Source organism: Gossypium arboreum, chromosome 13 (assembly GCF_025698485.1).
Source record: "Gossypium arboreum isolate Shixiya-1 chromosome 13, ASM2569848v2, whole genome shotgun sequence".
In the NCBI taxonomy this organism is placed as follows: domain Eukaryota; kingdom Viridiplantae; phylum Streptophyta; class Magnoliopsida; order Malvales; family Malvaceae; genus Gossypium; species Gossypium arboreum.
In genome coordinates this window covers 128,317,270-128,343,411 of record NC_069082.1, presented here as the reverse complement: position 1 = coordinate 128,343,411, position 26,142 = coordinate 128,317,270, and the positions used below count along the sequence as shown (strand labels likewise).

Below are 26,142 nucleotides of genomic sequence, written 5' to 3'. Positions count from 1 at the left end.
AATATAGAAGTCGGTAAATTGTTAAAATTTAATATTTTAGTTAAAATTTAAGAAGTTATAAAATGATTATTAAATTATTTGAAGTTTTTATTTTAATTATGGGGTTGTTAAAATTTAGCTAGTGAATTTAAAGAGAGTATTTATCGACGAGTGAAAGAACATATTTTAAATTTAAGTTGACGACGGTCAATATCAGAAATTGAAAAATAAAATTAGATTTTAATTTATAAATTTGTGATATTCAAAATTATTTTATAAAAAATCAAAAGAAAAGAGGAAATAGAGTTTTTGGTTATTGCAAATGATACGAACAAAAGTCATATCACAATAATTTTAACAATCTAATGATTTAAATGAATATTTTAATAATTTAATAACCATGTTCTAACTTTTGAAATTGAATAATTAGACACTTAAGTGTAACCTTAACAAAAAAAAAAAAATCAAACATTTTAACTTCTTTGTGAAGTTTTGAAATAGCATAGATGAAAGTGAATTGCTTTTTTTCCTCACTTTTAAAAAAAATAATTGTAAAATTTAAATACTCAAACCCCATCTTATAATAAAACCAACAATGAAAAGAAGTAAATTATAAAACTAAGATTTCTATTTGAACTTAATCATAAACAAATTTATGACTTTTTGGATGGTGAAATAAATATTTGAACTAATTCGAGCTCAGCCAAAATAAGCTTAAGTAAAGAATGTCAACTCTAAGACCCATGGATGAACACCTCTAATCAACATGAAAGAATAAAGAATAACACAACTACAATCTGGAAATAAAAGTAATTGTAGATGGAGAAGATGGTACTAAACCTATCCAAAACCCGGCCTATAAGCCACCCGATATTTAAGAGAGTTTAAAAAAAAAATACTAAAACCAAAAGTAATCCAAGACCAAAAATCAGAATTTGATCAGTGGTCAAATCGACTAGGCCACTAGTTTGTCGGTTCGTCTAATTTAAATAAATAAATTATTAAAAATTTATAAAAATAGAATCGGTTCTCAAGTCAACTGTCCAATATCTTTTTCCGAACTAATACCTAGACTAATCTAATCCAATTCAAATAATCATGCCGAAGTTGAACAAATTGTTCTAAAAATAAAACATAAATCATGCCTAGGCCCGACCAAAAAAAATTCACAACTTTCCTTCACAAAGCATTTAATTTACTAAACACTGAAAGATTTTGTACACATATATATTAACAGTGGAACACCACCTTTTTTAAGGACAAAATACAATGAACAAAAATGCTCAATGTTTCCTAGCAGTATTTCTTTTTCCAGTTAGTACCATGGAAGCCATATCTTTTCTGAAGCTGTACACAAAAGCAATTATATAATTGTTAATATGGGTATCGACTTGTGGAATTGAAAGATAACTCATTAAGCCTCTCTCTAAAATCCATCAAACCATATGCATTGTCGATCGTCGTCAATCCGAGGATGAATCAGTTTCTGCAGTTTCATCCTCACTGAAGCTAGATGGTACATCCATGGAAGATCTAAGATGACATATAAATAAAAAATGGTTTCAAAGGTTGAAAACTATTATAAGATGAAATAAAAAATATGCATTGCTCAATGTTTTTTAAACAGGACAGGTGGTCTAACCGGTCAGGCCACCAGTTCATTGATTCGACCTGTTGTCCAATTAAAAATTATTAAAAATTCAAAAAGCCTGTTTCAACCGCCAGTTTAATCGGTTCAACTAGTCTGTACCAGTTCCCAATCTAATTGATTCAAAGCCACTCTCTGGACTAGTCCCCCGGCCAGTCTGGTCCAGTATTGGACTTGCTTTACCCCTACAGTCCATGCTTACTGATGGTTCCTTCGCCCTGGACTTCTCTGACATGCCCAAAATACGAACTGATCTATTGAAAGATTTGGAGGAACTCTAGCTACCTAAATTCTTGAAATATCAAATTTTGATTCAAATATTACGTATATATTCCCACATTCTACTTCACTACTTAAAGACTGTCATTCACAAGTGGTTTATTATCATATTGGTTTGGTTTTTGGGTAAAGCTACGGTTCCAAAGCCGGAACTTAATTGGGTATAGTCTAGAGATAGGGAAGGGTTGCAAATGCTTAGATTTGAACCTGAACCCGCTTGATGCCACCTTTAAAGGATGGATGTATGAATTGACTAAGCTAAGCTTTTCCGCTAATTACGAAGATGTTCAAGGGCCATTCTGTTTATGTTGGGTCTCAACCTACTCAAAATTGGTTTTAGCTTGGTCGGATTGCTTAACTACGACAATCAGTTACATTTTCCGAATCACTCAAAAGGTACACACACACAAATGTTGTTCCAATAGTTGCTACTAGTACTGACTAAAAATAATCTTGAAAACTGAAGAAAAGCACCACCACAATAGTTGCTATTCCCACTGAAAACAAGAATGAATGCACAGAAACAAAACCGCAATAAATGTGTGAGCACATAAAAGAATGCCTGTCCACATACATGCAAAATCAAAATAAAAACGGTGAAAGTACCTAAGATGTCCCTGTATCATAGGAACTGGATCAAACTAGTCCTTCTATTATAAAATGGAATAATTTAGTCCCTATACTATTAAAAAGAAACAAATAACTCCAAATTCTAACAAAGAACATTTACCGTATAAAAATTGTTTTGAAATTTGTTTTTTTCAATTGCAGTTCAATTCTAAACAAAATATTTCATTTACAGAACCATAAAAACTTTGAAAACATTAACAGCAAATGATATTTTTTAAACAGTAAATGTTAACTCTATTCCAATTTAGCCTTATTTGATTCTTTTTAATAGTATAGGAACTAAATTGATCAATTTAATAGTAAGAGACTAATTTGATAAGGTCCCTATAATAGAGGGACCTCTCAGATACATTCACTGAATAAATACACAAGAAGAAGTTCATTGGGGTATGCACATGGCAATAAATAAAAGCTATATTATTGCTTCAACTCTTAAGTTTTCCTAAAAGATTCTGTGTCAAACACATTTCTGAACATGGGGTATGGGGATATCACTTCTCTAAAGAACTAGGGACTGTGAAATGTGTGAGCGCATAATTGGCCGTTGTAACCGAGTCTAGCACATATCTATGTATAAAACTCACATCCAAGTCGAATAACATAGAATAAGAGGAAATGGGTAAGGAATACATAAATACTAACCCTTTAGTCTGATTTGTCAACAAAGGCAATCTAGCATGTGGTGCATATGCTGCAAAATCTTGTTGAGGATATTGAACATTGACTTGTTTGGAGACCTTAAAATATGAAACGGTGTCAAAAGCAAAACATCAGTACATGATATGCATACATCACCAAAACTCCATATAAGAAATAAAGCATGAACTTACTCTCAATTTGTTTTTCAGATCGTTTTTTACTGTAACAGGGCACTCCTTTTTTGTCTTCCACTCTCCACGAAGTTTCTCCACCTGCACATTATGTGAAGCAAATCAATTTCATGAGAAAACATTCATCACGGAAACTATTGATTGGAAAAAACAATGAGCAGAAATATAAGCCGATTATGACACCTTTCCCATCCTTGCAGATGATCCTCTCTCAGTACTCGAGGACTCATTGTACCCTCGAATCAAATTTGAAGTTCTAGATAAGTTTTCATTCTTAGGGGCCTTATAGGTATGGCTATCATCATCATGCAGCCAAGGCTTTTGTTGTTCATCGGAAATTTTCATACCATACGGACTAGGATGATTAGGAAAAGAATCCGATCCCATCTTTTCAACAGCAAACTTTGAGCTGGTTTTAATTCGTTTGGAATCAGTGAGAGTACTTTTTTTGGTAGAATCGTTGTAGATATCTAAAGAAGACCTGTGTTTTAGTTGATGATGAGATTTTCTGTCCAGTCTTTCAGACCCTTGCACTGTGTTAAATTTGGCACCCTCCATATCGGAATCCTGAGAACTAATCTTCGAATTATGTACATTTACCTACAAGGCCGTAAAAAAAAATAGATTTATGACCCAAAAACCTCACTTTGAATAACTTATTCTTAAAAAGAAAGATAATATCCAGCTTGTTAATACGAGTTCCTATTATAACTAATATCGATATAGCTTCTAATTGGATGGATTGGATTGGCTTCCGTGTATCCAAGACCAAGTATAAAGAACACTTAATGCTCTTACGAAGCATCACAGAAGGTAATGATTGAACCAAAGCTTTTAATCTGCAATGTCCAAAACTATTTAGCAGGAATTCATGTTTCAGTTCAACTAAAAGATCCTAAATATAGGACTAAGATATTTTCTAGGCAAGGATAGACTCTCTCTCCCCTTCCATAGAACTGTTCAGATAATTTCTCCTTTATCTCTTGAATGAATTGTGGGGCTAAACAAAATTGCTTAAAACTAAAGGTTAAATTCTGCTATTAATCCCTGTACTTTGTGAAAGTTATAGATTTAGTCCCTGTACTTTAATTTGATCAATTTTAGGCTCTGTACTTTTCAAATTGGTTTAGTCTTTGTACTTCTCAAAATTTGAAATTTTAGTCCTAACCCAACACGTAGCTTTTGAATTTTGATAATTCTAAGTCACTATACTTTTCAAATTCTAAAATTTCAGTCTTGACACAAATAAACTTTTATTGAGTAATACGTGTAAATAACAAATTGACATAGCATTACACATATGATAATATGCTTACCGCATCAAATTTTGGAAATAGCAAAACTTAATGAATTTAACAGTCATCGTTTAGCAAGGACTGAAATTTTAAAATTTGAAAAGTATAAAGACAAAAATTGACCAAATTAAAGTATAGGAACTAAATTCATAACTTTCACAAAGTAAAGAGACTAATAGCAGAATTTAACCAAAACTAAAACAGGTATAGAAGTTTTACTCGGTCTAAATCACTGTAAATACTAGCAGTGCTCGACACATATCGCCACTTGTGTAATACTCACAACAATCCGCAGTTTTCAATGAGAATACCCTGAATGAAGTTCTCTATCAAGAGGACAGCAATATGGCACCGTTAGATATGAACTCAATGTTCAGCAATGCTTAAAAGGGTCATATAACTATAGAATGTAATATAAGTATAGTTTGGGTGTCGACTATGTTGCTAAAATGTGAAAATAATGCATCAGAGAGTTCACTTACAATGTTGCTCGGCTGCTTTATAACTCCAGAGATATCTGGAGAATGGGTCTGTCGGGTATCTCCAACGTACATTGGCTCTGCCCAAAGCAATAAATAGAAGACAAATATGAAGTTTCAAATATTTCAAGATTGAAGATATGGATCAACATTAAGCAAAAAGACTACACACACACATGCAGAGAAATGGAATGTTGACCGAAGAAAGAAAAACTAGTAGCAGCTATTCTCTCATTACTGTAGTATCAAAATATGTCATGCTTCGCACAAGCGTGTTACCATTCATGTAGAAACCTTTGCTTTGGATTTATATGCATCTATCCTATTTCATTGCCATTTCCAGCTGTTAACTTAGGGCTTTTATCTAAATTGATCAGACTCTTCATTTTGCTTAGAGTACTCATGTCTGGCATACATCTAGACATATGTACAAGGATATGGGTTAAAGTACCATGGAGGCCCCTATACTAGGAGTTAGATTACATTTTACTCCCTCTATTAAAAAAAAGAAGGGCATATTAGTCCCTGTACATTAGATCAAAGAGCAAACTGGTCCTATTAAAAATTTTATCCATTCCTGCCGTTAAAAACTGGTCCTTGTACATTAGCATGAGGTACACAAGGTACATCACACGTCACTGTTTGGTTATTCTATCAATCACACCAATTTTTAAAAGTACAAATGGATGAAAAATTTAACAAAAACGACCAATTTGCTCTTTAATCTAATTTACAGAGATTAGTTTGCCTATTTTTTGAGTAGAGGAGGCAAAATGCATTCTGACTCTTAATACAGGGGCCTCCATGGTACTTTTACCCAAGGATATGACCCTGTGTTAAACATATCCGTGTTGGACACATACCTAAGTCCAAGCAACATAGGTAAGAAGAACCTTCAAAGCAAACAAACAATATTTCAAATATAATTATCAAAAACTTCGCACAGCCTAATCTCTAGATTCTAAGCTCACAAGTAAAAAAATCTTATTGCTTTCCAAAAACTTGATAATTCACCACAAGAATTTCATGATTCTATGAAAATAGTTGATAAAAACATATGTATCCGGATATTGGACTTACCATTGACCGGACTGCTACTTGGGAACTCAAATGCACCAGGAGGAAGTGAATCGAATTGAATACCAAGAAGAGGACCATCTTCTTTGAAATGCCTCCCTAGCTGCCTCTTAACAGCAGTAATAGCAGGATTTTCAATTTCACCCTTAACCTTCAAATATCCTGATGGCTTATAACCGATACTTTTACTACTCCTCGGGTTTATCTGTGTAATTGCTCCATTTTCAGGCTGATCATTTAAAGACAAATTACTTTCAGAAGATGTATCCTCCATACGATCATCATATGGATTTTGATGACTCCTACACTCGAATTTGAGGTCAGCAGCCGGAAATTCTTGGCCATAAATCCTTCGACTTTCAACTTCCCTCAGATCAATATTCCGATAATCACCCTGCTTAATACTACCACAAGAATCTTGCCTCAATCCACTACCACGATCCTGAATAACACCACTAGAATGATCTTGTCGCCCATTAGGGTAGGATTCATCTCTCCTTTTGTCTTTCAACCTTCTGTGACAAAACCAACTAGATATCTGCTTTTCCGTCAACCTTATCTGAACTGCTAGTCTTGCTTTCATTTCATCGGAAGGAAATTTTTGCTCTGTAAAAGAACCAAAACTCCTTTTGAAACCTATGAGCAGAAACATTTAAATAAGATGACAAGAGAAGAATTAATACCTTTGTAGACTTCCTCGAGAGCCAACAACTGGGCTGGTGTTTTGAACGTTCTTTTCTTGTTCGCAACATCAACAGAACCTTTATTCTCTTCGGTCTGTTGTTCACCCGAATCTGAAACAACCGTAGAGAAGTCATAATAAATGTATTAGATATGAAAGCATCGAGCATGATAAGGATAAAAACACTTCAAAATTCTTACAACTCTAAGCATCATAATACAAAACCGGAGTCATCACAGATAAGTATACTTGCTAGCCAAATACACGAAATAGTGAAACAATGAAGAGCGAAATCCACTTAACAGAAAGTAAAAGAAAAACAATAAACTCATCTAAATTACGAGGAGTTAGGTGGAAATTTTCATTATATTACTTTAAATAACTAAAAATTCTGTTGGTTCCCCGTAAACCAGAACTTAAGCAAACACAGGTTCCAACATCAGCTAGCTCGAAAAGCTATGTCTATATATATATATATATATATCATTGAAGACCACGAAAAATAATTGCACCGGAAAAGCAATAACTTTAAGGTCAGTATGAAAACAGAAAATGGATTTTATTGTGACAGTAACATAAGAAAATAACCACATACGATATGTAGAACGAAGTTATTATGGAATTTCAATCTCATTAACATAACATATGGAAAATAATACAACTCAACCTCCGATCAATTACGTGATCTTATGAATAATGTTGTCTTCCTAAGCCGTTAACTAGTGAAGTTTCTTAATTGGTTTTAGCTCGCTTTTCACTCCGTAATTCATCTATGTAACTCGGATTTGAAGCAAGTCTCAGATAGGGATGTGTGTCAAACAAGCGTATGTTCAACTTTTTCCAAGTTCTTCCACATATTTCGAGGATCCTACACACCTATGTCTGAATGTATGTCGGACATAGGTACTCACAACATTCTAAAGGGAGCACAAAATCATTAGAAACAAGCACTCAAAAATTCATGGCAACCAAAATTCTCACTAAGCAAAGCCATGAACCAACATTAAATGATTACAAATTAAGCTTAGCTTAGCAATTGTCATTGCCAAAACACAAAGATCAAGGTCTAAGGTTAGATCTCTACTTCCCCAAATTTGTACTTCCCTCTAATACACCATAAGCAACATTAAATTATTGAAAAATAAGTAAAAAAAAATAAAGCAAAGCAAAAGTAAATCATAGCCTTTTTGCTAGGAAAATAAATCATGGCAAGAATTTTACATTTCTTCCTCAATTTTCCCAACAATCAAACAACCCCTTTCCCCTCAAAAAAGAAAATTTACAAATGCTGCTAGGTTTTTATTTACCCAAACATTCCGCTATACATGCAAACTTTCTAAATCCACAATTAAGAAAAAAAAACACTTAAATACCCAAAACTCAGAAGTGGAAATTTAATCAATAGAAATTTAAAAAAAAAAATCTCTCAAAATTTTGATCTGAGATTGAGGAACTTTACCTTCCATAGTTTTAGTTTTTTTTTTCTACCCTTTGTTTTTTTTTTTATTTCTTCAAAGCTTTATCCTTCGATTTGAACTCAAAATATGAACACCCATTTTTGCAAAGCAAAATTTGGGTTTTCCATTGAAGAAGCTTTTACAAGTCATATATGGGTTGTTGTTTTTTTGTTTGTTTGCCTTTCTTCTTTCTACATTAACGTTTTAATAAATTTGCACAAAGAGAGAGATAGAGAGAGAAATTCATGAAAAGACAGAGGAAAAAGAACTGCTATTTTTCTTTTTGGTTTTTTTTTTCTCTTTTATTCTTCCTGTTCCTCTCAATTTCTTTTTGGTTATGTAATTCAGGTTGGGGGGTTTTGGTTTTCTCTTAATTAAAGTTTAAAACCCAGTTTTTTAATAAAAATTGGTAAATTTATAAGGATAATAATTTAATTTTGAGTGATTTTTTATATTTAATCGTTTAATTATTAAAAATGTATGTTTTGATGTCAGTAATGTTCTAAAACTTAACCTTTTCTGTTTAAAAGATATTAATATGCTGATAAAAAAATTCTAATAAAAAAAAGTACAGCTTGGTATTAGTGATGTGACTTTTAGAAAAGAAAAAAAAAAGGATTAGGTCTCAAAGAATTTGTTAAAATTGGTTAAAACCCAAAAACTCAAAGTGATTAAAGACGAAAAGGATTAGAAATTAAGGTCGGGTTTGAAGATTCTTTTTTTCTTTTTATTATTTTCTCGAGAAACAATCAGAAATTTTCTTAGCTCGTCGTTTAAATTTAGCTTATCTAATCCATATCCTCTTTACTACTCCTGACTTTAAGGCTTCAGTCTTCGATAATATAATAATTAATTATTTAATTAAATTATTTAAATGAATACATCAAAATAAAATATTATTTTACAAAACTATTTATTAATACTTTCCATTTTTATTCTTTCGCATGTTCTAATTTTTAGGTAAATTTACATAAAGTCATTAAACTATTAGTAAGTTCATATTTTGGTCACTTAATTTTAAAAATTATAAAACAATTATTGAATTATTTAAAATTTTTATTTTAGTCATTGAACTGTTAAAACAACTATTATATAGTCTTTTTGTTTGATCGCCTACACCAATTGAAAATTTTTTTTAATTATCTTCTATAGTTTAGTATTTTTTTCATGAAATAACTTTAAACATCACGAATTTACGAACCAAAATATAAATATTCTTCTCCAATCTCTGACACTAAACGTCAATCGACTTGAATCTAATATATGTTTTTCTACTCGATGATTGGTACTGATTCATCGTACCAATTGTCGAATCATTACTTGAAACTCGCTAGCTAAACTTTAATAAAAAAAATAATACTTAACAACTAATTCAGTGACTCAAATAAAAACTTTTAACTAATTCAATAATTATTTTATGACTTTTTGAAATTGAGTGAACAAAACATAAACTTACTAATAATTTAACGAACTTAAATATAATAGTTTACTTTTTTTTTTAATGGAAACATATAACCCGTTTTTAAATTACTTCAGTTTCTTCTCTTTAAAAGAAGATTATTGTTTTTGATTAAGGAAATTATTTTTTATAACCCGATTAATATTAAATCTTTTATTATTCAACTACAAAAGGTAAATTTTGAATTTTAGATTCCTCTAATTATTTTGGATTTTTTATGTTTTTATTTTTACATTAGCCAAATGATGATAAAATCTAAAATTAAATAATCAAATTACTGTTTTATAATTTTTCATAATTAAACGAATAATTACTAATATGATTTAACTTTAAAAATTTTAACTTGACCCTGACCCAACCAGATTTAACCAAAATATAGCGTAACACATATTTTACCAAAGCATATAAATATTCGTTACGCAACATCACGTGTTACAAACAAATGGTTGAATCTTAAATGAGAGAGGGTCCATGAATTTAAAGCATATAAGCAAAGAATTTGGCAGATTCAGTTACTTAAATCACATTTTCCACGAAAGTTGCTTCAGACAAATTTGTATGTGACTGTAAAAATATTCCAACCTTTTCATCAAAGTAAACACCAAACACATGAAGTCCATATATTTAATAAAATACATAAAAACAAGGTGATAAAACATGATTGCCACAAAACACGTTATTATTTCATATATACAATAACCATGTAATAAACACGAAGCGATAACACAAACAAATAATTATTTGATACTCAACTTGTGAAATTTTTTTGACTCTAAACACCGAATAATTTTCCTTTTAACACAAAATGTCTAATGAGTATAGGTTCAATGATGACAATAACTCAAAAACTCGACCCGACAAATCCGGACTTAAACTCAATCTAACTTGATTTGACAATAAAAAATTAGTAACTTGAACTGAAAGTCAAAATGACCATACCCGAAATGACTCAAAAGAAAAACTGATCTGACCCAACATGACTCAATTTTTAAATTCCAATTTAACCCAACTTCAATACAGAGTTGTTATCAGACTGGACCGGCTAGATAAAAGAGTCAAACCGGTTAGACTGTGAACCACTTTGAACTGATTTAAATTGAGATAAAAACTTATTGAGCAGAATAAACCGAATTTTGTATATTTTTTTATGATTTTTAATAATTTATTTAATTAAAATGGACCGACAGTCGACCAAATTAAAAACCAGTGACCTGACTGGTTGGAACACTGATATGGCTCCAAAAACCATGACCCAAACCGGTACACAATCCACTCAATTGACCAAGACTATCAATCTACACATAAAAAAAAAAATGTGCATAAACAAATTGTCAAATCTACCTGCTATTCAAACATTTAAGTTTAACCATACTTTTGGATAGCTGAGAAAAATGAAAAAAAAAAAAAAAAAGGTAAATAAATAATTTTTTCGAAAACAAAAATGTTATACTACGTAAACATCTATGCAAATTGGAATTTTTGTAAAATGAAAACAATATTGTTTAATTCCAAAATCTGGTTTTGCAGTAAGAAATAAAACACTATTTCCTTTTCAAGCTATATATATATGTGTATATATATAGTTTCAGAGTGGTTTGGCTTGCCTTTCTATAACTTCATTCAACCTTCTTGCTATATTCGTCAGTGCTGCCTTCCTGAGATTTAACTTCAGTATTTGATTCATCAAATTCCAATAACTGCATATCATGTTAGAGCATATCAACAACATCATAATCCGAATATAGAAGACAAATCACTTCAATTATTGTATTTTTCTAGTGTTTGTTTCATGAAAAATAATTCAGTCAACGGAAAATGAACTCATGGTCAAAGGAAAATTCGTTCTATTTTTGTTTTCGGAAAATATCTTCCGCTTGTGAAAAAGGAAGACAGTTTCTGAAAGGTTAAGTAAAGCAGAAAGGATCAAAATCCCATATTATAGGGATCAATCCCTATGAAGAAAGGAGAAAAAGGATCAATACCCTAAAGCTATGTTGTTTGGACTCTTCATTTTTCATGAAATACCTGTATCCGACACTTCCGACACACGGATATGGGGATATAACCTCCCACGGATCCTTCAAATACATGGAAAACCTAGAAAAGTTAACCATACTCATGTTGGCTACATACCCGTATCCTACACTCGCAATTGAGTCCAAGTAACATATCCCTAAAGATATAAGCCAAATCAAAGCAGATAATAGGTGTAGGAATAGATCGTTTTTGTATTAATGCAAAATTTTCCAACAAATAAAAAATCTGAAGTAAATATTTTACAAAGAATCATTCAAACAACAAAAAATATCATGTTAAAAACCTAGAGATTTTGGAGGAGCTAAAGGGGGGCAAGGCCCCAACCTGCTCTTAGAACGGCCCCTAGTCTAGTAAATAAGTTCACTTTTCATAAAACATTTCTAGAAAGCTACTTCACGGGAAATGAATGTATCCTTATGCTTATAACTAAATACCATTCCGTACGAAAGATACTTGGCATGATCCTCAAACTATTGCTTCCAAATTTTTAGGTAATCTGAAACCTAAAATGCTAATTTCCATGTCAACTTACACAACATTGTGCAGGTTATTATTTGCATCTTAATTATGCTTAACTCTACATCATAATATGATAGACATAGAGCATGAATTTAAGTTTCTTTGGATTTTTCTAGACTCGGGACATAACTTAATCATCAATACTACCCAACAGTCAATCATACTCTTATTCTTTTAGTTTAATTCATTAACATTACACCTGTACAAATGCTAGAGAAAATCAAATTAGGGTAGAGAACAAACCGGTTTGACTTCTCCATTCCATATACAGTGAAGAGCCAAGAATCCCATAACAGCTGGTACAATATACAAAAGTGCAGGCTGAGAGCACAAAAAGCATTGTAGATCATCAGGTTGTCATGATAGAGAGTGAGTGCATATCCTCAGGATAAAGTTTCACCAGATACAGTGATGCATGCATTAACAAGAAGAGAACATGAAAAGGGTTGTGAATAATTTACCTGTGCAGCTTGAAACCAATTCATGACGATAATTGTAAGGACCAATCCCACTGTGTATCCAGAAAATGCACTCTTAAAATACTGGCTCCCTTTCCCCCTAGATGCATCAAATCTTAAAGCTAGCGCTACAAAAATACCTGCAAGTGAGCAATAAACCAAATAAAAAAGCAGATATGTAACTCTTAAAAAAGTTTTTATTGTCAAACTACTGATGGTCAATAGAATGGAAATTAAAATGACAAGCAATTTTGTTGAACCAAGTAAATTTAAATTTATCGCCATAATTGTGTATATTAGTAACTAAAAATTGCCCCTAAAGCAAAAGGTCCATATTTCACTTGAGAATAACTGGCGTTAAGAAAGCACCAGCAGCTCATAGCATTATTCCCCAGGAATCCTTGCAGTGTATCTTAAAATCTATGGCGAGACAGCCATTGGTTAAATAGGAAAAGAAAAACTAAATAAAACACCTCCATGATCAAACAACTTAAGTCAAATGGGCTACAGAAGCAAATTGGATTGTACCCTAGAAACAGAATGCATGAGTGTTCACTCAAATGTACCAACGAATTTTTTGAAGCTATTTAACACGCTCTTTGTGAGCTTGAATTTTAAAACTAATAAATAAAGTAAAACAGTTATCAAGGCAAACTACATCAGACCTCTAGATACAAAATATAGAAAATGGTCATGTCTATTTCTCCTGTTTCTACATTCAAAACCTTAGTACTGGAATGCATTAGACATGCCAACTAGAAACAGATTTACCTACCAGGAATTACAATGTCACCGAGTCCAAGCATGGAAAACGGTCGTGCAGAGTCTGTTGTTGGGAACAAAAGCTGCAGGCAAGTATAAAGCAATTACATCACTAGAGGTAATGAATTTTGTAATGCTTTGAAAACAGTAAAGCATGCAGGTTGAAAGGAAAGGTAACTGGGAAAAAAGTGTTTCAAATGGAAAAAGAAAGAACTGACCTTTATAGGAGCATCAAAAGACTTTGCAACACTAACCATCACGGGAGTGAAAAAAACCCAGAATATATCATATACAAAAAGCCCAGTCTGCAAGTATAAAGATAGCAAAAATCAAGTGAAAGAAAACACAGTTGAACAGGAAGAAGGCAAGTAAATGAGGGGGATCAAACATAGTCTTGCAGTTTGGCTAATCAGCAAGAAAAAAACTCATAGCTTTGAAACTTGACAAACCAGAGAACACTAATAATAAACTCAAAGCTGCAAGGACCAATTCAATTCTCTCACAAAACAGATTGCTAACAAAGGAAACTGGTTTGTGGATCAAAATCTTAAGAATAACTAACTGTAGAAAGATTGTCTAATTCGTAGATGATGGTCAGCTAAAAACATGCTAAATATTGCCACATTAGAAAAGTCAAAATAGGAAGTTAACTTGATAACAGGAAATAGTACTTCCAATGAACAAACAAACTAATTAGAATCACTACTCCAATTCTTACCAAGAGAATGGCACCAATCTTAAAAGATCCAAGAGAAAGCATTTCAATTCCCTGAAAAAACCAACAAAAAACCTTCAAACCGCCAAGCCTGGTTGATATGTGTACTCTACTTGAGAGAAAAAACCTTAAATTTCAATAAACAGAAGGAAAAAGCAACCAAGGTGATTAACATAAGGGTCTTCATAGAAATTATTAAAACTATAAATAATACAATCATAATCACCGAACTGCTTAATTAAACACTAGCCACAAATTTGACAAGATCAACTATATGCTGACATAAATTATTAATAGTAAAACACTAAAGTGATGTTGGAAGACTTAAGCAAATGATGAACTAAAATCTGGTATACAACTCTAAACACTGGATTAAAAGAACAGATTTTTCTTTTTGTAAATTGCTATCCAAGACTACATTTAAGATAACATAAATGCAAACTCCCAAATTATGTGTTTGAATACAGATGGTAAATATGCCTAATAGGTATTGTTTTATCTGGGTCTTGTTGCGAAATTGTAGAAAAGGAGTAGATATTAAGCACTGAATAACTCATTAACCTGCCATACCCATTCATTAGAAAATAGCAATGTCAATAAAACAAATATTTCAGCCAAACCTGAATGCAGAAAGCGAGACCCAGAATATTATTAGCCAGCCAATGCTTCTGTGAAGCGTACCATGCACAGAAAAAGGATCCAGGAATTGCAGCTATGACCTGAGACCTTGTGAACTCAATCTCCAAAGCTGTTTAAGAAAGGTGTAACCAAAAACATCATTCTGCATAATACAAGCAAGGTAATGTCAACTTGACCAAATAAGATTTCCAAGGAGCAATGAGGTAAATGCCTGAATATAGATGTATTCAACTTTAAACATGAAAAAGCTACAGCACTCCAGAAAAAGTTTAACACCTAAAATCCAAATCGTATTCAACCTATTCCAGGGGCAGACCTGGCAACTATATTAACACAAACGAGAGTGCTCCTAAGCTGCCAAAGGAATGCAGTGTCCCAAGAAAGGTATCATGACAGCCAAAGATTTAGTTTCATTTTGGATTTATAGAAATTCCAAAAGCAAATCACGGGAACAAAGTTGAGCAGGAGCTTTGAAGCAACCACCAAACTATAGAAAAGCTAAAAAAATAATATGCAGAGTACCTTTAGAAAAAGAAAAAGGAAGTTCCTCCTATATCCATCTAACTTCCTTCCCCACACAAGGAACTCATTCAAAGAAATTTTTAGGAGGGGAAAAATATATAAACAAAAGGAGGTGGCTAACATAAGAGAATTGAATCAAAACACTCAAGAACTATGTTGCTAGGACTCTTTAAATGGATATGGGGATATAACTACCAAGGATCCTCCAAACACATGAAAAAACACTGAAAAATCTAACCATGCCCATATCACAAACATACCCATACCTAACACTCACACCCGATAAGTAACATAGCTCAAGAATACAAGTATAACCAGAGCCTTCCAATCAAATATCATTGATGCTTGCTTCAAAATAAGATGCAATAAAGCCAAAATAAAGCAGAATATGTCATTAAGATGTAAGGTTGAAACAACTTCATAAAACAGTATTAATTTGAGAAAGAATGTTATGTTCCTCACATAAATAAAACTCAAAGTATACTTCAAAAAGAATAATAAAAAAGGGACATACATCGGAAGTATGGAAAACGCCAAATGATAAGGTCCTCATTCCAAAGCTTTGGCAAGAAGCGTTTCATGGCAGGCAATATTGTTGCCCTAAGAATGATGGCAGGAATAAAAAATGGGAAATATGACATCAGGTGAACTAATCACATAAAATTTTAAAAATAAAAACAGTAGCAAATCAATGTAAAGAGAACATACGAAAGGGCAACAGTTCCTAGCACAAAGAAATAGCATGTCAATACTGCATTAACCAAGTCTTTTGATAAGAATTTGAACAGTAAGAAAAGTGATAACAGCATCGCACTCCCAATGAACGGAAAACGCATAGCATGCTCTTTAGACATTGTCTCCTGTATGATAGACATGGCATTGTTAGCCGATGTTGATTTGAACATCCTTAATAATGGAACAAGAAAGTGGAAAAATAATTAAATTCTACAATACTCACCGATGGTGGAGTTGGCTTGACAGAACGATAGCAGCCCACATATACTGCTAGGCATGCAGTCAAAATAACATTCAAGTTAGGGTCCACCTTCACAACAAGTGGTGCCAATGTCAACCCTGCATTTAGCAAATCGGATGTCATATTAAGAAGAGTCAAGCTTCTGAATCCCATGGAAATAGAATATGCACGTGCCTCCTATCTCAATTCTGACAGCGATTTACAATATGAACTGCTCTCAATTCCATATAGTCTCTAAAAGAATCAGCCACAATGCGAACATCTGTTTCTCACCAGTATATTGAGAAAAATTCAAGATGTATGGAATATTATAGAGATACAATAAAATGCATTTTGGATTGAGAAATGGGGGGAAATGCGATGCAAGATGCATCCATTTGATTTTTTGTTTTGCTCATTACATTTATGTTGGTAAAAAGTTGCCAAAAAGAAAAAAGAATATGTAGAAAGGAAAATAAAATATCATACATAGTTAAAAGAAGGTAAAGATTAAAACGTAATAAAACTCTAAACATAATTGTGTCACATAAAACTACACTTATGCATTCTGTTGCTCTTAATTCTTCAAATTTATTAGGCTTTATGTCCAAAACAACAACCAATCAAAGACTAAATTTACATTCCTTTTAAGTTCTTTTTTCCTCAAAATCGATAATGATTTAGAGACCAATTAAATGTAATTGCTCTAAATTTTACAAATACAATCCATCATTTCATAAAGAAAGCATTGATCATTTATACCCTCAAACAACAAAGCTATCACATTTCTACCCAAAATTACACATTCCAGATGCCAGAGTTAAAAGGAAGTCAAATTTCACCCCAAATCACTTCTATCCCTTCAGTTTTCTTCTTGCCAATAAAACCCAGACACTATAGCTAAGTAGCTAACCGAGTCCTCTATTCTCCTATTCAACTAAATTCAACAACTGAATAACGAAATTGAACACAAATTGCTCAAAAAAAATGTTCAAAACAAAACAACCAATAATCAGTCAAAAAAAAAAAAACCTGCTAAAGCTAAATTAGCGAGTCTTTCACAGTTCTTCATTGTCGTCCTTTATTGCTAATAATCGTTTTATCTAAGACAGAAATAGATCAAAATAATTAGTAGATAAGAAAACGAAACCGAGATTTAAATGATTTTTCAAATAAAATTAGGAATTAGAACCTTTGATTTAATTTTCCTCTCTTGCTCTTTCCAACAAACGATGGAATTTTATAGATCGGAGATGCAGGAAATGAGAGCAAAAGAGAGAAAAATTAAATAAATAAATCTAAAGATTTGATTTCATTCTCTTTCTTTCTTTTTTCTTTTTCTTTTTTCAGATTGAATGGAAATGACATTGAACTTGAATGTTTTCTTTATAGAGATATGGAGGTTTTACTTTAATTTTGTTGTTATATAAAATAGGGTTATTTTCACTAGATGTACTCCGTCTACTATCTAAATTTTAAATTAGTCCAGACTGCAAAACATTTTGAATGGTTAAAACTACCTAGGAGTACAATTGTTCATGCCAGGCCAGGCCCAAAGGCCGGCAAAAAATTATGATAGTTTGGGTAAAAATATTAAGCTACGGGTTTAGATAAAAAAATTAGACCAGCTTAAAATGTAAGCTCAGCTCGGGTTTAAACATTTAAGGCCTGAGCCCGACTCGACTCGACCTATTTTAAGTTTACAATAATTTATATTATTTTTTTTATATATGATGTAATTTAGAACACATTAAAAATAATTTTATACTAAATATATAATACTACTCTAATGTAAACATTAAAATAATGTTAAATGGCTATATAAAATTTCAATAAATAAAAAATATAAAAATTTATTAAATATTAAAATGAAATAAATATTTTTTAAAAATATATTAAAAATAATATTTGTGGGCTTAAAATGGGCTTGGATTAATCTTTTGCGAATATGGGTGAGTTTTGATAAAATTTTATGCCCAGGTTTCGTGTCTGGCTAAACTTTGATAAGCATAAAGTATATTAATATCATGTTTAGATCAGGCCCGACTTGACCTATGAACACCTCTACTAAGAGGTATTAAAGGAAATCATCTAGTCTATATACTATTAAAAAAATGGCTAAATGCTCAAATTAGGACGTAATTATTTAAGGGTTGCTCGTACAAAGGCCAAACCTTTTAAATTACTCGTATAAAGGCTTAACCTTTATAAAAATGTTAAAATAAAATACATGACAGTTAAATCAGATATTACTTGAAAATAAAAGAAAATAATAAAAACATAATTTGAGACCTGATATGCGACATTTGAGAAGCCCTTATTTGAGTACTTTTAAAAAGGTTTGACTCTTATTTGAGCACTTTCAAAAAGGTTTGGCTTTTATTTGATCACTTTGAAAAATTTAGCTTTCATTTGATCAACTTTGAAAATGTTAGGCCCTTATTTGATCATTTTCAAATGTTTGTTATTATCGAGTAACACCTAAAACGTTGGGCCTAATTTGAACATTTAGCCTAAAAAAGAATCAATAATATCAAATTGGAATATAGTTAACATTTACTGTTTAATAAATGCCTTACAATTTTTTTTCAATTGCAATGCAATTTCAAACAAAATATTTCATCTACAAAACCATAAAATGCTAAAAATATTTACTTTGTTAAATAGCAAATGATTTATTTTATACAATAAATGTTAACTCTGCTCTGATTGAACTTATTTGATTCTTTTTAATAGTATAGGGACTAAAATGATCTATTTAATAGTAAAATGATTAATTTGATCATGTCCTTATAATAAATGAACCTCTCAAATACATTTACCTATTTTAATTTCTAATTGAGTTTTCAAAGTATTAGTACCTTATTAATACAATCATTCAATCAATCTAACTATCAACTTGGTGGATCATGAAGGTTAAATTATAAATACATCAGGTTAAATCACGATTTGGGCTTAAACTTGTTAATTATTTTCATATTGGGGCTTGAATTTTATTCTTATTAAAGCTAGGCCTTAAACTTAATAATGATTCCCACGTAGGGGCTGAATTAGGCAATTGTTCGACACTGGGGCTTGGACTTGGCAATTGTCCTCACATTGATGCTTGAACTTTAGGATTTTCAAGAAAATGTCAAGGACTAACTTGGATAAAAAAAATTAAAACCCTAATGTAAGAACAATTGTCAAGTTCAGGGCCTAACTTGGACAAAAAAAAGTTCAAGCCCCAACGTAAAAATAGTTGCCAAGGCTCTAAATAGTTATTTAACCTTTTTAAATATTTTTCCATACACTCACAAATTGTATTCTGTACTTTAATTTTTAAATATAATAATAGATTTAACCCTTACGTTTATATTTTCTATCTATTTTCTATCAAATTGAACGTTATTCTTATTTTAGTTAAAATTGACTATTAACCTTTTAAAATAGTCAAATTGCTTTTCTTGAATAGAAATAACGACTAAAACATTGTTTTTAAGTATGTTGGCATGATAGTTTATGTAGTAATCCACGTGCATTTTAAATTAACATAATATTATTTATCTTATATATCACGTCAATAAATAATTATAAAATTATAAAAAATAAAATAACATAAAGTACATATGAATTGCTATTTGGGTTGTTCAGTTTACAAATTTAACATTTTAGTTAATATTTCCATTAAAAAAATCAATTCGACTCTTTTTCAAAAAGTTGGTGGTCAAATTTGACTCTTTTTAAGAGGTTGAAGGCCAAATTTAGCTATAAAAATAATAACAGTTAAATTGATACAAATGTAAATTTTAAGGGCTAAATTTATGATTATTCCTAGTTTTTATAAAAATTACGGACATCCTATTTAATATTTGAAAACTACGACCGTCAAAGGGCCAAAGGGACAATTTGCCCAACTAAATCCAATTCTCAGTCAATACCGATTTTTATTTTTGTTTTCTCGTGATTTCCGATAAATAGAAAAACGAACGCGGAATGCATTCGCGTTTATCTAATCCAATGTAATAAAGTAATGGAATAATACATTTAGTCCTTATACTTAGCAATTGCTTTTATTTTAGTCTTTGAATTTTTTATGGGTTTAAGTTAGTTTCGGAATTAGACAATTTTTTTCACTTTAGTCTTTAAATTTGAATTCAGTTAAAGTAGGGTGTTGCTTGTCATTGTAAAATTATGCACATCACCACTTGAAACTTTCAAAAATTTAAAAAGTTTTATAGTTTCTTTATAATTTCCTTAGTATTTTTAGATTTTATATATACTTAATTTTCAGATGATAACGTGAATTTTGAGCGAGTGACATGTAATCATACCTTAATGGAATCCAGATTTAGGAACCAAATTGAGAAAAGTTGTCAACTTTTAAGACAAATATCTATAAAAAAAAATAGAGACCAAACTGAAAAACTTTATCAAGTTCAGGGATTCAATGTTGTTTTATCCCTAAAATGGGACGAAATGAAAGATGGAACACGCAACCTCAAATGACCGAGTTGCCGAGTTGGTCTGACTCTGTGGGTTTAGTTGTTAGAATAAAAGTTTTAAAAGAAATAATAATAATAATACAACATTTCCTTAAAAAATAAAAATATTCTTATCGGTGAAATTTTGTTAGGATAAACTACACCAAGATCACTAAATTATTAGTAAGTTTTCATTTTGGTCACTCAACTTCAAAGAGTTACAAAATGGTCATTGAATAATCAAAAATTTTTATTTGAGTAATTAGATTGTTATGTTTTTCTTTTAAAGTTCAACTAGAGATCTCTAAACGACAATTCGATGATCGGTATGTGGGTTAGTATCCATCGATGAGTAAAAAAACATACACTAAATTCAAATTGATCAACGGTAAGTATTGAAGATTGGAAAAGAAAGTTGTTTGGATTTTTATTCACAAATTTGTGACATTCAAAGATATTTCATAAGAAAAAAAAAACTAAATTGTAAAAGAGAAGGAAAAAAAAAAGAGCTTACATAAATGAAGACTTTCAAATAGTTCAACGTAAGGGAGATCAATTTTTGGTCAATTAATTTAGTTGATTCCAATTTAGGTGGTTTGTGTGGTTATTCTGATAGTTTATCGATTTTAAAAATTTCAAATTGACTCGATCGAAAAATAGACTTAATTTAATATTTTGTAATTATTTGTAATATATTTATAATTTATAATTTATAAAATAAATATATTATTCAAGCGTAATAACTAAAGTCGGTTAATTGACCAAACCGACTAACCTAATGTTGGTTCTTGAGCTTTAATTTGGTTGGGTCGATTTTTGTAGATCATGGTCGGTTTAAGAAAAAAATGACTGAAAAACCCAAATGCTCTCCCTAGTTTAACGACTATTTTGTAACTTTTTAAAGTTGAGTGATCAAAACGAAAATTAATTAATAATTTAATTATCTTAGGTATAATTTACCCTAACAAAATTTGACCAAAAAATAAAATAATGAATAAAATAAAATATATACACATTTTTGCCATCCACAGTTCGACCCCTCTTTGATAGGGCAATAATTTTTCCAAAGAGGGTCCTCTCTCTCTCTCTCTCTCTTTCTGGAATCAGAAGAATAATTCTTCGGCATCTCAGAACACTTTTATTTTTAATTTTTCAAATTATTTTTTTACCTTTTTTTTCATATAAAACTAAAAAATTATTTTGTTAGTTTAGTTTACTGTAAATTTGAAAGCAAAATTTTTAGATTCAGTTAAAAAAAATTCAAAATCATGACTTCAGCTGTCGAGATCAACGGTGAACAACTAGTTAACGCTCTTCCCGATCTCTCGATTCAAGATCAGGTACTATTTTTTTTCTTTTTAATTTAATTTTTGAAAATATAGTTTTTAGAACCAGATCTGTTTTATATTCTGTAATTTACGCTAGTTAAGTGTTTTTTTTTAATTTTTTTTAATTATGTTGTTTGGTTGCTGAGAAAATTGGAAGAAAAGAAAGGAATAAAAGGAGAAATTGTTGATTAATGGTTATTCAGCGGTGTAGTTTTTTTTTACCGTGCTTTTTTTGGTAATTCAATAGAGGTTTCTTTGTGAGAACTCCATTTTATTTTATTGAATTTGTTGTTTGGATTATTCGGTTTTGATTTAGATTGAAGTGAAGAAGAAAGGGGCTGTTGTTGAAGAAGGTTGCGAAAACCACAGTGGAATATGCGCGATTTGTTTAGATAAGATAATGTTGCAGGAAACTGCACTCGTAAAAGGTTGCGAGCATGCTTACTGGTTTGTCTAACCCTATCTCTTATCAATATTTGACATTAATTGCTATCTGGTTTTACTTGGTTATGTTCTTGTTTCCATGCTTCTTACACTTTTGAGCCTTCTTGATTTCACTCTAAAATTTGAAGTTTAGGGTTAGATTAACTGCTAGATTGACGGAACGGAAGGACTTGGTTATGTTCTGTTTCCATGCTTCTAACACTTTTGAGCCTTATTTAATTTCGCCAGAAATTTCAAAGTTTAGGGTTAGATTAATGGCTAGATTGACGGATCGGAATGACTTGGTTATATTCTGTTCCCATGACTTTGATGATTCAATTAAAATGTTTTGAAGTTTAGGGATTAATTTAGAATTTGAGCCCTAATTTGGGAACTTTGTTACAGTGTAACCCTTTCTATAATCCCTCTGTAAATCCCATTTTTTTAGGATTTAGATTTACTAAACTATCTAGAATTCATTTTATTACAAAAAACCATTTTCCTTTATAATTTCAGCAATCCTAAATGTTGCCTTTGTTGTTTTATACGAAGGCATAAAAGTACTCTTCATCGACTCATCGAACCCGATGTTTGGTAATCATGCTACTCATCCAACTTTGTGAATGAGATCTGGGTTTTCATAGATAACAAGGCGTTTTCCTCAATAATTTGAGCAATCCCAGATGTTGCCTTCACTTTTTATGTAACAGCATAAAAGTACTCTTCCCTCACTCACCAAAGCCGGTCCTTCCTAATTGTGCTACTCGTCCTGCCTTGAGAGTGACGAGAATTTAGAGAAGAACTAGAAAACTGTTTGCTTATTTATGTCTATTTTTTCGGAACAACTTCTCGTCTATTAATTCATGCCTGGAGATTAGCTATCACAATTGTTATTATTATTCGTTTTTGGAACTCTGTTCTCCAACTTATCAGAGTATCAATGTTAGGAAAAATTGGGCTATCTCGTTTTTGTAAATCTTGTGTTTATGTGCTGCAATGTGCTTCATTTGACATATGTAACATATTTTAGTCATGGGATTTTATTTCTTATGTGTGCTTTGATGTGTGTTCTTGCAGTGTGACGTGCATCCTTCGATGGGCAACATACAGTCAGATGCCTACGTGCCCTCAGTGTAAACATCCATTTGAGTTCCTTGATGTTCATCGTTCGCTTGATGGCAGGTAATCTTCGAATCCTCCATCTCCCCTTCTTTTTTTAATGAGATATGCCTCTAGTTGGAGATAGTTGAAAGGGAGGGAGTTATTGTGCCAAACATAATTGTAGAATAATTGAATTTCTCACCGAAGTCCGGTTCGTTTATGGTTGCCATATCTCAGTAGTTGACTTTTTTTCACCTTTTGCTTTAACAGAATCCATGACTACATGTTCGAGGAAAGTGTTTGCTTACTTCTTAGAGCCACATGGTTTAAACCATTGATTGTGCTGGAGGAACGCGAAGAGGTGTATGATAATCTGGAAAGTTATTATGATTATTATCCTTACGAAGATGAGGACGATGAAGAAGATGAAGTTTATTACACCAATTCACCGAGTCTCCGCATCGGCAACCGGAGATGGGGTGATAGTGGATATGTAAGGTCAGGGCGCCAAGAAGCCAGGCCTGTTCAACGATCCAATTTCCAGGACTCCACTGGTGCCGGGTCCTCACGCGAGCCTAAGAATAAAGAAACCACAAAAAGTACAATGGGGAGACGAGCAAAGAGAACGCTCAAACGTGAGGCTGCCAATAAGGCTGCTGAAGAAAAACATCAAGAGCATTTGATGAGTTCGAGGCTGAAGTGATTTTCTTCGACGTTGAAGTGTTTAATAAAAACCTTATACTGAAGAATAAGATAAACCGGAATCCATGTATTTGGTTCTTGTATTGTACAGTATTTTCTTTCTCTGCAACAAAAATAACGACATTGTCGAATTCGTATCTATCGGTTTATGCAGTCATCTTTAAGAGGTGACATTCAGTTAACCGATCTCGGCGTTGTATCTTCTTCCTTGGTGACTTGGTAGGGAAGGATTTGTTTGTAACTTTGATAAATTAATTCCATTAACTAACAAATTACATTCCAAGTCTTGTATAGCATTTCAGCCCCCAAAAAGTTTGTATAACTAAATAAACAGATTATTTATCTTTTATTTATATTCTGGATATGTTTATTTTTTTGGATTTTTTTTGTCAATATGGCATTTCTTTTGTTATTATTTTTACACGAAAATTTTGAAAATGTTTAAATTTTTTATTAAAATTAATTTCAGTTTAGAAGTTAAAAGCTTAATTAATCATTCAAATTGAATTAAAATTTTAATTTATAATATAAAACCAAATGATTTGAAACTCAAATCAATTTGATTTTATTATAAAGTTGAGCATTTGAGTCCAATAAGGATGGGGTTATCGAGGGATTTCTAATATTTTCGGAAATTTTTAAACGAAATTTTAACGTGGTGATATTGTATTTGGTGGAAGTTCTCTCTCCTAACTTAGTTGAGAGCAATAAAAGGTTGGGGTAAATTTAATTTTTTTTAAAGAAGGATTTTAATTAAATTATAATTTTGTTAGAGATTAAAATATAATTTATTATGTATTAGTTTATGATATTATTATTTTTAAAAGGATTAAACATTCTTTTTTCCATTTTAGAGTATTAAAGTGTAATTTTAACATATATATAAATTTATAATTTAATAATTTTAAGGGTTTGAAAAGTAATTTTTCATTTGAATAGGGGTTGTCCTGAATAATTAGAGTAGCTAAATAGACGAATCATATATGCGTGAGCAATCACCATTGATCACCTAAAGAAATCTTAATATTTGCGTTTGGTAGACGCAGAGTTTTGGACAATTTATGACGCCCTTTAGTTAACATGGGATCCTAGTTGGGAAAATGTTATTGTTGAGGCTAACTGTGCTCTAGCTATCAAATATAGTCATGGTGGCATTAAAGGGCATTCGAATAGAGTTTTAGCATTATAAATTCAAAAACTGTGAGGAGAGTAAAAATCAAGTAGATGCCAAAGAAGGCGAATTGTGCTCCTCATATTTTGGCTGAACTAATGAAAACTTTTTCTATTGACACTTGAGTCTTTTATAAAGCTCCTTCAATGGTTGTTGACCAGATATGATACGGCTAGATAAACGTTTTTTATTATGTAAACTCGCTGTTGTTACTGTTATTTCGTAATTAATGATTTCTTTTTAGTTTGTTAAAGAAAAAATATTTGCTTTTGGTGATATTTGAAGCATATATGGCATTGTTAAGTAAAGAACACCAGCACTTGAGAACTAATTTCAGACAACACTTTAATTCATAATAAACTGAAAACAGACAACTATTCGAGCTAACTCGAATCACACTGGAAAGACTCCCCGAAACAATCGGGTAAACATCAACAAAAACACACACTTCAATGGAAGATAAACCTTCCAAGGTATATACCCTTTCAAAACCTCAATGAAACAAAGTTTCAATGAGATTAAGAGGGTATAT

The 26,142-nt window shown here is 31.4% G+C and overlaps 3 protein-coding genes across 9 annotated transcripts; 1 reads left to right on the top strand and 2 right to left on the bottom strand.

Annotated features, from left to right (window-relative positions):
• Positions 1–1,152: 1,152 nt before the first annotated feature.
• On the bottom strand, positions 1,153–8,833 carry LOC108453778 (uncharacterized). 3 transcript variants are annotated; one of them, XM_017752072.2, is made up of 9 exons: positions 8,359–8,829; positions 6,901–7,011; positions 6,221–6,823; positions 5,144–5,220; positions 3,550–3,966; positions 3,367–3,447; positions 3,179–3,273; positions 1,422–1,512; positions 1,153–1,326 (listed from the first exon to the last, which is right to left on the bottom strand). In XM_017752072.2, exons 1-8 carry the CDS (start codon positions 8,363–8,365, stop codon positions 1,443–1,445), a joined length of 1,461 nt encoding a protein of 486 aa, XP_017607561.1. In that variant the 5' UTR covers positions 8,366–8,829; the 3' UTR covers positions 1,153–1,326; positions 1,422–1,442. The 3 variants fall into 3 exon arrangements, with proteins under 3 accessions (XP_017607561.1, XP_017607560.1, XP_052880380.1); XM_017752071.2 differs by having other exon boundaries at positions 1,153–1,512; positions 8,359–8,826; XM_053024420.1 differs by lacking the exons at positions 1,153–1,326; positions 1,422–1,512 and adding an exon at positions 2,200–2,403 and having other exon boundaries at positions 8,359–8,833.
• Positions 8,834–11,259: 2,426 nt separating this feature from the next.
• On the bottom strand, positions 11,260–17,848 carry LOC108489902 (signal peptide peptidase-like). Of its 5 annotated transcripts, none has more exons than XM_053024723.1 (12): positions 17,615–17,835; positions 17,455–17,525; positions 16,426–16,541; positions 16,176–16,327; positions 15,982–16,067; positions 14,927–15,054; positions 14,310–14,360; positions 13,810–13,896; positions 13,605–13,674; positions 12,833–12,969; positions 12,615–12,667; positions 11,260–11,512 (listed from the first exon to the last, which is right to left on the bottom strand). In XM_053024723.1, the coding sequence occupies exons 2-12, from the start codon at positions 17,492–17,494 to the stop codon at positions 11,401–11,403; spliced, it is 1,032 nt and encodes a 343-aa protein (XP_052880683.1). In that variant the 5' UTR covers positions 17,495–17,525; positions 17,615–17,835; the 3' UTR covers positions 11,260–11,400. The 5 variants fall into 5 exon arrangements, with proteins under 5 accessions (XP_052880683.1, XP_017650117.1, XP_052880684.1 ...); XM_017794628.2 differs by having other exon boundaries at positions 12,615–12,692; positions 17,615–17,831; XM_053024725.1 differs by having other exon boundaries at positions 11,439–11,988; positions 17,615–17,848.
• Positions 17,849–21,891: 4,043 nt separating this feature from the next.
• On the top strand, positions 21,892–24,722 carry LOC108450084 (uncharacterized). Its single transcript, XM_017747534.2, has 4 exons — positions 21,892–22,225; positions 22,530–22,660; positions 23,714–23,818; positions 24,008–24,722. Exons 1-4 carry the CDS (start codon positions 22,154–22,156, stop codon positions 24,438–24,440), a joined length of 741 nt encoding a protein of 246 aa, XP_017603023.1. The 5' UTR covers positions 21,892–22,153; the 3' UTR covers positions 24,441–24,722.
• The last annotated feature ends 1,420 nt before the right edge of the window (positions 24,723–26,142 follow it).

What these genes read in the sequence shown, in the direction of transcription:
- LOC108453778 (XM_053024420.1), bottom strand. An exon ending in TAAAGCAGCCGAGCAACATT is followed by an intron (nt 3,967 to 5,143) that starts GTAAGTGAACTC and finishes ACGGCCTTGTAG; the next exon opens with GTAAATGTACATAATTCGAA. An exon ending in ATCTGAAAAACAAATTGAGA is followed by an intron (nt 3,274 to 3,366) that starts GTAAGTTCATGC and finishes TCATATTTTAAG; the next exon opens with GTCTCCAAACAAGTCAATGT.
- LOC108489902 (XM_053024724.1), bottom strand. Translation starts at nt 17,494, where the DNA reads ATGAAGAACTGTGAAAGACTCGCTAATTTAGCTTTAGCAG. An exon ending in TCAAGCCAACTCCACCATCG is followed by an intron (nt 16,328 to 16,425) that starts GTGAGTATTGTA and finishes TCTATCATACAG; the next exon opens with GAGACAATGTCTAAAGAGCA. An exon ending in CTAGGAACTGTTGCCCTTTC is followed by an intron (nt 16,068 to 16,175) that starts GTATGTTCTCTT and finishes CATCATTCTTAG; the next exon opens with GGCAACAATATTGCCTGCCA.
- LOC108450084 (XM_017747534.2), top strand. Translation starts at nt 22,154, where the DNA reads ATGACTTCAGCTGTCGAGATCAACGGTGAACAACTAGTTAACGCTCTT. An exon ending in ATCTCTCGATTCAAGATCAG is followed by an intron (nt 22,226 to 22,529) that starts GTACTATTTTTT and finishes GTTTTGATTTAG; the next exon opens with ATTGAAGTGAAGAAGAAAGG. An exon ending in CATCGTTCGCTTGATGGCAG is followed by an intron (nt 23,819 to 24,007) that starts GTAATCTTCGAA and finishes TTGCTTTAACAG; the next exon opens with AATCCATGACTACATGTTCG.